Source organism: Pelophylax lessonae, assembly GCF_965119305.1.
Source record: "Pelophylax lessonae genome assembly, chromosome: 6".
NCBI classification, from domain to species: Eukaryota; Metazoa; Chordata; class Amphibia; order Anura; family Ranidae; genus Pelophylax; species Pelophylax lessonae.
The window spans coordinates 121,589,815-121,602,433 of record NC_138773.1 but is presented as its reverse complement, the minus strand read 5'-3'; the positions used below and the strand labels follow the sequence as shown (position 1 = coordinate 121,602,433).

Here is a 12,619-nt window from a genome sequence, read left to right as displayed (position 1 = left end):
GGCTTTTGAAATGATCACAGAGACCTGTGATCCTATATAGAAGGATCACAGGCGCTCTGTGATCATTCCAGAGAGAAGAACGGTCAGCCGTGTTTACAATAGCTGACCGTCCTTCTCTCTCAGCAGGGAATGATCACGGGTGCCTGGCGGCAATCGGAGCCACCGGCCCCGTGCATCGGAGTCACCGCTGCCGAGTGGGGGCAGGAGCATGCCCCCTAGCTGCAGGCATGCGACCGACATACAGTTACGTCGGTTTTCACAGGAGGCGCAGCCTGCTGCAGTAAATCTGTGGCGGGCGGTCCTTAAGTGGTTAACTCTGCTACACCAGCTGGGACCCCTAAAGAATTGTCAGCAAAACTTCCAGTCCTTTGGACTTTTCCATGGTGCTAGTCTTTGAGGGCCTTTTGGCCGTATCTCTTGTGTGCCATATTTCATTTGCTTCATAACCATTCTTATTTTGATCAGCTTATGTTGTAGGATCTTCTTGAGTCAATTTTAACCAAACTGGGCTTTGTTTCTTGAGACAAGGATCTCTGTCCTGTATGTGAAATTATAAATGTCAGTCACATTCCTTGCATAACTATTTTTAGAACCCTGGCAATAGAGATGTTCAGGTAGGATATTCATTTTCACCTAATATGCACACTATTATCAAATTATGTCTAAACTACTTGATCTGGTCTACAGTTGTGCTATCTTTAAGCTCTTTCTTGATATGATTGGAACTGTATGTGCACAGCATGAAGGTACAGACATGTCTGTGAGTCCTCACTATCAGACCTGCAGGTGACTAGCTAGATTAAGAGATTTTGTTACACTTTGTATTTGGGGCTGATGTCAGAACTATGGTATAGATGCGTAACCTACAAGACTAGAATCACAAAAAGACACAAACCTGGAAGCAAAATACTCTTGTAATTTCCAACTGTATTTCTTTATTATGATTATCTATTTAGACCACTATAAGCCAACAAAACATATATTTAGCTTTATTTTCTCTAGGACATTGCCCGTATAATTATTTAATGCTATTGTTATATAGTGTATTTTGTGGTTTTGTAAATAACTACTGTTTGCATTGTGACCTAGAGGAGATTTGGTTTCAGAAGCAGATATAAGATTTTTCCGGAATTGCAAGGACATTTTTCTTTTATCCCAGAATTGTTCCATTTTTAGCCCACGAGTGAGGATTCATTTCTTAGAATTACTCTTAACCTCTGCAGCACAACAGATCTTCAATATAGGATTGCAGACATAAAATAATTACAGAGATTAATTTTACTGCCAAAAAGAAATGTTCAATTTAACCAGCGGCAAGTGCTCTTTTTTTTTTTATTTTTTTTATTTGATTTTAAAACTAATTAAAAGTTTTGTAATAGTAAGTAATTTTGCTGTTTGGATCCTTTTACAAACATAGGTGTTTTTCTCACTCTACTATTAAATAATTCAGTTTTATTTCTTGATGCCTGTAAGCAGTACTTTGAAAGTTTGTTATAAACAAGTCAGCAAAGACACTAATTATATTTGTAGATTTGGTTACTTGTGTTGACTGTCTTTTGGGGAAAACTATTTTTGCTAGTTGTTATGGAATAAAAGTAGCAGCTGTATTAATTTAATGATAATCTTTGCATTGTTTTTGCAGACTAAACCTTTTCACTTTAACATTTTAAAATACTATATTTTCAAGTAATATTAAGAAAACAGGGCTTTTATTGAAACCTTTAGAGAAGAAGTATCCTTTTTTCAGTTCCTGATGGGACAAAGCACATGTAGTATTTTGAAACAATAGTGGTCTGGTGCGCTAAACAAAATATAAATCGCTAAACAAATATAAATACAACAGTCTGTATAAGGGCTCTTTTACACTAGGAGTCCGTCATACGGACTCCGTTTATCTCAGCGGGGGATCGATCCGCCACTCCCCCGCTGAGCAGGAGGATGACAGCTGTTTTCCGCATTGTATGCGGAGAAACAGCTGTCAGGTCCCCATGCATCTCTATGGGAGAATCGGATGGGAACGGACCGTCTGTCCGTTCTCATCCGATCCCATCTGCTGGACGCATGGAAAATAGGGTTTCCATCCGTCCAGATTTGACGGATCGGATGTCAGTGAACATGCCCCATAGACATGCATGGGGTGACCGTTTAAATCCGCCAAAAAAATGGACAGGCGGATCTGAACGGTCCGCCTGTGTGAAAGGGGCCTATCAGTTGGGAATCCCACAAGTGATCCAAAATGTGACAATGTTATACACCCCAACCAGGGTGTTAACCTAATTTATATAATAATGTCCAAATGTGATGTCCAACACACTTTTCATAATGTTTGAACTAAAATTCTTGACAAGAAATAACTGCTGTGAATCCAAGTAGAAAAATGTGAATCCAAGTGAATATCCCTTGTGGAAGAGACAAAGCACATGTACTATTTTGCCCCATCTCCCTAAATGCTGGCACCCAGAGCCAAGATTTACAAGAAAAGCAGCCATCTCCTTGCTAGCTGTGGTGTCGGTGGGCCATTCACAAAGGACATGTCCAACACTACAGCAAGCATTACAGGTCCTCTAAGAAGATGGGACAAAGTAGTACATGTGAAGTAAGTAAGGGAAATGGCGCTGTCTGCTACAATATAAAATGAAAATGGTGATAGTAGATGATGGTGTATAAAAGTGTTGTGTAAAAAATAATAAATAAATATGTGAAGTAATACGTGATGAAATAAAACATCCAATAATGTTAAAAATATAAATTATGACAATTGATGTGGTATACCAAGAGATATAAATCTATAAAATATAAATAAATAAATAAATAAATAAATAAATAATATATCCAGTAATCAATGGAATATTCAATAAAGTGACATTGTGCATAAAGTGGCCCCTGTAAACACAGTAAAGTGACCTGTGCACATAAATAATGGATATATTAAAGTGACCAGGTGTTAGCAAATGAGTAAGTAACGTATATTCAGTGAACCAAAATAAAGTGACCAAGTGACAGGATAATAATCGTAAAAAGTGACTAAGTGGCTTAAAAAGTCCAACAAGTGGATAAGGTGACACAAATCTTTGTGTAAAATATACACACTGGAAGTGACCCCATGGTGGGTAATAAGGTGAGGTGCTCCGTGACCCCTAAGGTAGGTAGCCCACTCACCAGAAATACCCACCCCACACAGGGGTATATTGTAATATGGATGATGGTCCCTCAAGTGGATCCTGGTTCCCTCTGTTGGTCCTAATATGGATATACCGGAAGGTCCCTGTAGGGTTCCAGGGTACACAGGGGTTCCCCAAAGAGGATGGCCAGGGTCCTGTGGGGTCCGTATACAAGGGGTAGTGGCTCCAATAATCCAGAAAACCGCCAACCAATCTCAGCGGGACAAGATGTATACAGATAGGCCATGTAGGGTAAGAAAAGGGCACATAGTGTAACTCTGTATAACAAGTCTTTTATTAGAAAAATAGACAAATGGGTACTCACATGAGAGCAGTACAGACAAGTGGTATACAGATCGTTGGAATGCTGTGCGTTCCACGCCAGTGCCGAAACCGGAAGTGATGTACGCATTTCGTAATCAAACGTCTTCATGTACTTTGTCCTATGGGGAACAGAATACTGTGTAAAAAAGGTGATACAGCTTTAAGCTGGCAACATTTTCCAGTTGGTGGTATAATGGGTGATTTTTAAGGGGCTTAAATATCCATGATTTGTTTTTATTCCTGTTTGAAGTTCTGATTGATTGTTACTGTATATTGCTCTTTACAATAACAATAATAATTTTAAATCTTTTTCAAAATTATGTTTTCAGTTCATAATAAACTTGCAGAATATTTGCATTATAAAAATAATATTAATAATCCTATTGTTTTCATTGTTTTTATGATTGATGGTATGCTATAATGGTGATTGTAGTAAACAGGAAATTTACAGTATTGTTTAAAAAAGGAAAATATATTTTACAAGAACTAAAAGTTAATTTAGACTGTGGCATTTTGGTTTGAAAATGGTTTTATTTACTATGCACATACAGTATATGCTAATTTCATTTTTCGCCAACTTAGACCTGACAATTCAACTAATTTGGCATTCATTGTACACCAGTAATATCCATGCTTTAATATTTTTGCCTATAGATGACATAAAAAAATAAAACATTCTTTGGGAATCACTTAGTGATGTAATGTCTACATTTAAATTTAAATGGGATGCAGTTACTCTACGTTAGTGATGGTTATTTTGTCATACTCAGCAGGTATAACTACATTTATATTTATAACTATTGCCTAAGCAATATAGTAGTAACATTTGCTCAAGGTGGTTCCTCTTCTAAATCTTTCATTTTCTTTCTCTGCAGGATGGATATTTTTCTCACCGTCCAAAAGAGAAAATGAGGACAGACAGCAATAATGAAAATTCTGTTCCAAAAGACTTTGAAAATATTGATAATAGTAACTTTGCTCCAAGGACTCAAAGGCATAAGCATCAGACAGAACTGGGGAAAAAAACTCTTAGCAAGCAGAAAGAACATTTAAAAAGGAAGCTAGCACATGAAGAGAAAGTAAAGGAGAATTCATTGCTAGGTAAAAATTCCAATGAAGTATTACACTATGGAGGTAACCCTTCAAAGAACCTCAGCACTAATAGCCTCAAAGATGGATATAGAAGCTCTAAATTGCACCATACAAAGAAGTCTGGAAGTAGCTCTCCAGAAATTAAGTATGAGCTACCCCCAAAATGTGAGATCACAGGTAAAGAAGCAATATCCGCACTATCTCGGGCTAAGTCAAAACAGTGTCGTCAGGAGATTGCTGAAGTCTATTGTCAACACAAGCAAGGAAAACTAATGCCGGAGAAAGTAACAAGACTTTGTCCTTTAGAAGGTAAGTTACAACATACTATATTGTTCGTGTTAAAATTGTTTCTGCATTAAATTGGGCTCTCATTTAGGAAGATTTGTTTAGAAGGCACCAGTGGAAACATATTGCTATTCCAAGTCTGTAATTTTTGTTTTGCTTTCCAGCTTTTTATATACACCATGGAAGCATCAGCACCAGAAACTGGAACTTTCAAGCAGCAAAAGACTACTGTTGTGCAACATATAGTTCATATTCCTATCGCACACCTTCCTGGTTTGTAGGCTCGTGTGTACTGGGTGCTGAAGCAATCACCAGTTGGCAACTGGATAAGTTACAAGTAAAAACATACTCGCCAGCACACCAAAGATCTTGCAAAAGCAGTCCAAAAAATGTTATTCAAGATACAATCACATCAAAAAATGGTGCAACGTTTCGGAGCCGCACAGGACCCCTTCATCATCACATGCCTGACGAAGGGGTCCTGTGCGGCTCCGAAACGTTGCACCATTTTTTGATGTGATCATATCTTGAATAAAGTTTTTTGGACTGCTTTTGCAAGATCCTTGGTGTGCTGGCGAATATGTATTTACTGCTGTGCAACAGTCTGCTGTGTAAAAATCTAATAGCAGTAAAAAAAGTTAAACAAAATTATAACTCCTTTTCTTGCAATCATATACTGTACTTTCATAAGGTGACATCTGTAGTCAATGTCATAGGACAATGTGTAATCTTGCTTTTGTACTCCTTGCAGAATACAGTAAAAAAGGATTTGTTATCCTGCATTAAAGAGGTTGTAAACCCTCTTTCTCTAGCGCTCATTAACAGACGTAGTCCTCGGTGATACACCACCTTCGGGTTATGTTGCCTCCACAGGAGCAGGACTAGACAGGAAATTAAAATGCTCTGGCCACACCCTAGGGGCAGTCCCAGAGGGTATATCCTCTCTCTCTCTGCCTCAGCAAATCAGTTATTTTCTGTCTAGTTAGGAGTAAGGACCTAGACACCTTGCTGGGATCTTAGGTCCTGGCAAGAATTTTTTTCTTAAAGGATTTTTAGACAGCTTTTTTTCTCCAGTGTTCCTGTGAGATCTTCAAGCAAGAAAGCTGAACTGGGCGACGGGCTGGATGTTGAGATCCGGTGGTCACCCCAGTTCAGCCTACGAGCACGTGCAGGCCATAGCTCCGCGCTGGGTCGGCCGCGACAAAGTCCCATTAAAAGGACTGAACCCGCGAGTTAAACGTCTCGCTGAAACGCCAAAGACCATGAGTCACGGCGTCCGTATCGGTCGACAGCCCTCCCGCCCCGGTGGAGAGGGGTACTGTCAGGAGTTGGTGCCCGCCTGGTTCCGGTATGGTGAGTAGTATGTTCCCCCTTTTTCCCTGACGGGTTTTGTGGTGAACGCGGGCCCCTCTCTGTATGGTAAGAAAGAGTCCTTTCTATCCTATAACATGTCACAAATCCTCCTACTTTGAGTGTGATTTTATGTGTGCAAAAGCCAGGAGGCTTGGTTTGGGAGCTAACAATCTATTGTATACATGTTTAAAAGATGTAATCTGTGGCATTCTGGGAATCTTATGGGTTAAGTATAAGCTACCTACCAGTCAGAAGCCACGGACATGTAGACTGCCTTCCAAATCAGATCTTCAGCTATTAGCAGGCCTCCCGAACGGCCATGCGGTCCGCCAGGGCCGGTACCGCCAACCACGCCATATCCCCATGCAGAGAGAGTGTTGTGTGCCCTGCAGCACACCGCTATTCAGTATAGGCCGCCGCCATTTTTTTTTTTGCTGGATCGCACGAGCCGCCATTTTGGCGTAGCCTCGTGTCTCCAGCATGGGGGCGGCCATGTTTGAGGTGATCCTACACCTCGTGGAGCTTGGGGGAGGCGCCGGAAGGCGTGCAGAGGGGCGGAGCCGCCTCCTTTCTTCCTGGGCAGCCAGCCAAAAGACTTCCTGTTTGTCTAGACAGCGCTGTAAGCTGTTGCAGTTTAACTCTGAGCATCAAGTGGTGAGCCTGGGGGTCTATCTCTCTCTCTCTCGATCGATAGGGATCCCTAGCAGGTAACACTAAGGGGCTTTTTGTGGCGCTGGGGGTCAGAAAAGAAAAAAAAAAAAAGTTTTTTTCTTTACTTTTGAATTATATTATCCAGGAAGTAACTGGAGTTATTATGGACCCTGCCACACATATTCCCCCACCTGTTTCCCTCGAGGGGGCCTCGGGACCCGCCGGTGCACAGAGTATAGAGTCATTTACAGCAATTTTGGAGTCTATGGTGGCTCGGGTGGAGGCGGCCTGTCAGGGACGGGGGTCAAGGAAGCGACCCCCGCCTACCCCTATACTATCTGACACCTCTGACTCAGATTCAGAGATGGTCACGGCAGTTGCAGGTTCCTCTGCAAGGGCTGTTATCCCAGGTAAAGCCCCCTCAGACAGTGAGGAGGACGCTTCTTCTCTTGCTATAATTCAGGAAGAAGCATTGGTGGACGCACTAGTTGTGGCAGTGCAAGAAACCTTAAAACTTGAGGCTTTACCGGCAGAGGCAACTGAAACAGAGAGGCCTTTTGGTACTAATAAGCCCATCAAGACGGCGAAGGCTTTTCCTGTACCTAAATGTTTTGGTAATCAGATTAAAGGAGAATGGGAGCATTCTAAACGTACCTTTACTATTTCCAAGCGTATTGCTAGACGCTATCCGTTTGAGGAATCCATCATTAAGTAATGGACGGTACCACCAGTCGTGGATCCGCCTATTTCCAGGCTGAATAAAGCCACGGTTATTCCAGTGGAGGACACTTCGTCCTTTAAGGATCCGGTGGATCGAAAGATAGAAGCAGAGTCCCGCACTATCTTTTCTCTGATAGGGTCAGCATTTAGACCAGTAATTGTTATTGGTCTAGTTTCCCAGACACTTACGGAATGGGCGAAAATGGTACGCCTAGATCTTAGGGGGAAAGATATTCCCCAGGAGACATCTGATTTGATGGAACAGATCATACAAGGGCTACGGTTTATCTGTGACGCAGCCTTGGACACTACTCCCTTGTTAGGGCATGCATCTAAGTTAGCAGTGATCCTCAGACGTGTGCTGTGGTTAAAATGCTGGTCAGCTGACCTAGGTTCCAAAAAGACCTTGACCAATCTCCCTTTTCAGGGGAATCGTCTATTTGGGGCCAACCTAGATGAAATCATTAAGGATGCCACTGGGGGCAAGAGCACTTTTTTGCCACAGGCTGCAAAAGCTAAGGGACCTCGCAACAAGCGAGGACCTTTCTTTACCGCCCATAAAGGGCGCCCGGCTGGTACTCCCGGGAAAGGCAAGACTCCTCCAGGAGGGTTCAAGAAGGGCTGGTCGGACAAGCAGAGGACCAACCCAGCCAAACCCGAAGTAAAGGAGTACACAGCCTGAAGGTGCGCCCCCACCCGGTTTCAGGGTGGGGGGACGTTTTCACCGGTATTCAGGACATTAGATCGAGCATCAACCACTACTACCGGTGCGATTCTTCCCTTCCAACATTTAAGTACCACAGGAAGCGGTAGTTACCGTTCCCTGAATAGATCTTTTCCTTTACCTTTTCCTAAGATTAGTCCCGATACCTCACAGGAATCGGATCTGGTTGACCAGATAGGCCAAGTAGCCTCTAGTCGGGTGACTTCGGTCCCTGAGGTTCAACCAGAAAAGATCACCTTTCCTGATAACTATCAGGTATCTGATAAATGTGTGGAAACAGAAAACGACCAGACTTTCTCGGATGGTCGGGGCCAGATAGCTCTAGGGACGCCTGGTTCAGATCCAATCAGCGCCAGTGGTCCTAGAAATTCTAGGCTGGCCTCCTCAAGCCGGCCTGGCCGACTTGGACATGTTAGTCGCAGACGTTCCGTGGGAACTTCGTCTCAGGGAGTGTCTGTGGTCTCAAGGACCAATTTACCTTCGTGCTTTACAGTCGCTGGTTTTAATGGCCTGGCCATTGAGACCCAAGTACTGAAGGACAGAGGTTTGTCTACTTCAGTCATTCCTACCCTTATTAAAGCAAGGAAAGCGACTTCCAGCAAAGTCTATTATCACACATGGAAGACTTATATTGCGTGGTGCGAATCTTTAGGATTTCCTCCACGTACCTATTCGGTGTCTCGAATATTGGCCTTTTTGCAACAAGGGGTTGAGCAGAAGCTAGCCTTGAGCACCATCAAGGGTCAAGTTTCAGCATTAGCAATCTTCTTTCAGAAACCTTTAGCTACCAAATCCTTGGTGCGGAATTTCATCCAGGGGGTGCGGCACCTGGCTCCTCCAGTCCGCGCGCCCTTACCGCCCTGGGATCTTAATTTGGTTTTGTCGGTTCTACAGAAACCTCCCTTTGAAAACATCAGGGAGATTCCCTTGCTTACTTTATCCCAGAAGGTGGCCTTCCTGGTGGCTATTACTTCTGCTCGCAGGGTGTCAGAACTGGCTGCATTATCATGCCAGTCCCCATACCTAGTGATTCATAGGGATAAGGTAGTACTTCATCCTAAGCCATCTTTTCTTCCTAAGGTGGTTTCAGATTTTCATCTGAATGAAGATATTGTACTACCTTCCTTGTGTCCTCAGCCCAAGCATCATCGGGAACATGCGTTGCATTCCTTAGATGTGGTTCGGGCAATCAGGGTATACCTGAAAGCTACGGAATCATTCCGTAAGACGGATTCACTTTTTGTGATCACGGATGGCCCCAGAAAGGGTTTGCCTGCATCTGCCGCGACCATTGCCAAATGGATTAGACAAACGGTGGTACCCGGCACTGCGGGGGGCTTCGTTCTAAGGTAAGTATTTCATAATGAGCTAGTATGCGATGCATACTAGCTCATTATGCCTTTGTCTTTCAGGGTTTTTTTTTTCTTTTTTTTGGGGAGTTTACTTCCTCTTTAAAGCGAACCCCACAGATAGATTTTGTTGTATAGAGCCTAGCTTCAACTCCTTCAGATTTCAGTTTCTCTCAGTGTTCTATCCTCTTGCAGAACTGTACTTTGTGGTGACACAAGGTGTAATGGTAATACATTGTGCTTTGCCTTTCATTTGCAATTGCACCCCAACACACGACAAGAGTAACAGCCAATACACCAGTACTGCAGCACACCAAAACACACATATTCTGCAGGACCAACACACATATGTTTTTGGTCCATTGCCTTAAAGAGTTGTTTGGCATTAGTTTATTATTGTAATGTTGCAAAGTTTGAATTGTGTCTTGAATCATATTGAATCCTTGAATACTAGGTACCTTGCCTAAAATGTAGATGAACTTCTTCTCTGTCCCCAAGATTACCTGTGCTTAGTCCTCTGATATTTTAGCTGTTCAGTCCCCTGGGAGAGGTGTAGACACTGTTAGTTTTCAGGCCAGGCTTTTCCTCTTCCACATAAGCACAGACAAATCTCTATTCATTCCGATGGATAGGCTGTCTATTTTGTGGATATGTATGGAGATTCTTCAATGCATACATGGAAAAAGAAGAACCAGGCTAGTAGACTTCTGCAGCAGCAGCTGACCAGCTTCCAGGGGGCCAGATAGTGAAGGTCTTAGAAGAACGAAGGCAGGTAAGTACTAAAATCCTTACCTGGTGTGCACTCTCAATTTGTCTGGCTTAAAAAGCCCCATGTAAGCTCCAGGTCATTCTGACCATCATTTACTCCCGCTTAAGTAACCCTTCCCATTTCCCAACAGAACGCACTTTGAGCTCAGGCACTCAGCAATACTTTTTTCCCGCAAGGGGAGAGAATGGCACACACCTATACATGAAAGTAACAGGTAGTTTTTTTCGCAGTGGCAGTGTGTGTGTGTGTTTGTGTGCGAGGGGGAGGGGGGTGTAAACAGAAGGTTGAATAAGGTGTAGGAGAGTACACTATATGGTGAACCTTAAATGGGCAAAGTATAGGTAGAGGTTAAACTCGCTGAACTTTCCAGCACTATATTAAATCAAGTCTACAGTACAGTGTTATTAATGTGCATGTTTCTAAATCACCTAATGTTTCAAGCATGTCATTTTTTGCCTTTAGGACTGTCGCTATTATTTTAATACAGAGAACACTAATCAGCAGTTTCTTGCTGTCTTCAACAACTGTGATTTTTTCGAGACATAAATAGTAGCTTTCTTTCCAATCCTCCTATTTTTTCAACATAGATTTAAGATCTGCCTTGGCAGAAATGGAAAATTATTGTTGTAAATGGAACATAATTTGAATTCTTAAATGTATTATTCAAGAAACAAAAACTTCCTCTAATTTTACCATCTGAAAAGGTAAATCTGAGTCCAGAGCTTGACCTGCATGCCTTCTGGCTTCTCCACGAATAACCTATCTCACAAGAGCTGTTCCATAATAGAAGAATGCCATCGTTGTTTTAAAATAATAGTGACATTGATTTTTCCCTGAGAGAACTTCCATAGGTCAAGACAGCAATACCACCAAACAGAATGGACATATTCTTCTCTCCCCATTGAATGTTTTGTGGGGATGAGTCACTGTGATTGGCAGATGTAAACCCTGGATGAGGGGAAAAAATTCGGTTGATGAAAGTTTTAATTTAGTTCATGTTTACTGTAAATGGTGCAATTTTTACATAGGTCTATAAATCAGCCCAAAAAAGAGGGACAACTGAGGAGAAAAGAGAGACAGGGGGACTTGGTTTCAAAAGAGAAACAATCCCTCTAAATGCCAGGGACAGGACAGTGGGGAGTCATCAATAAGGTCACAGCAGGGTAAGATGGAAGCTGCATTCTCTAAATAGTATGCTTCTTCATCTTACTTCATGGTAAATAGCTAGATATTTGGTAAACTTCAGAAGCACTTGCTGGGACGATGTACTTTGCTACGGAAGCTCCATTTGTCATAGTTATTCAGGATCTCCTTCCTTATGTGAAGCATGTTAACAAACAATCCCGAACGTTGCCCTTTGCCAGATGAGCTAATGCAAATCCTTAAAGACACATTGGGGCTAGTTACTAAAACTAGAGAGTGCAAAATCTGGCGCAACTCTGCATAGAAACCAATCAGCTTCCAGGTTTTATTGCCAAAGCTTAATTGAGCAAGCTGAAGTTAGAAGAAAATTGGCTACCATGCACAGCTGCACCCTATTTTGAGTTTTAGTAAATCAACCCCAGTGTCATTTTATCTATTCAGTGTCTGCACCTAGCAATTTCCTCAGGCATGTATAGTTACCTAGGCACACTCGTCTCTTCTCCACACTGCTGAAGCTCTCACTAATGGAGTGTGCCTTCTGGGTACGGGGAAGCATGTGACCTCACTTGTATTGGGTAAATGCACATGCCTGGGGTGGGATATGTGCAGAGACTATGACTTTGAATGGGAACTCCCAGAAATGTTCCTGTTTGCGGAAAAGCCTCACAGACTGAGGTCTAGAGCAGGAAAGTTTCTGGAAAGGCAGCAGGTTGCCATTTAATTTACAGTTTAAAGCATGCCATTCTCTTCTGAGTATAAAAATGATAATTACTGTAAAGTAAACTAAAGTGTCTAAAAAAACTTTGTAATATCAGACATGTGCAGTTGTAGAAAAATCATCCTCTGATTGTCCCAGGAGGACAGATGATTTAAATCATTCAGGTAACGTACCAATCTAATGGATACTATCAGGCTAAAGCAGGGTATACACGTGCAGTTTTTGAAAAAAAGATGCAGTGCTGATGCTGGGATCTCTTCTGTCAGAATACACTGATCAGCGCTTGCAGCCATTGGCTGTGAGCACTGATCGCATGCTGGTTTTCTAGCA

The 12,619-nt window shown here is 42.3% G+C and overlaps 1 protein-coding gene across 1 annotated transcript in view; it reads left to right on the top strand.

Moving 5' to 3' along the window:
* The window catches only part of XYLT1 (xylosyltransferase 1), a 530,851-nt gene that overhangs the window by 259,818 nt on the left and 258,414 nt on the right, over window positions 1–12,619 (top strand). The window contains exon 2 of the mRNA XM_082261193.1: window positions 4,361–4,886. Within this exon, the coding sequence (XP_082117319.1) occupies window positions 4,361–4,886 (526 nt within the window). The remainder of the gene's footprint in view (window positions 1–4,360; window positions 4,887–12,619) is intronic.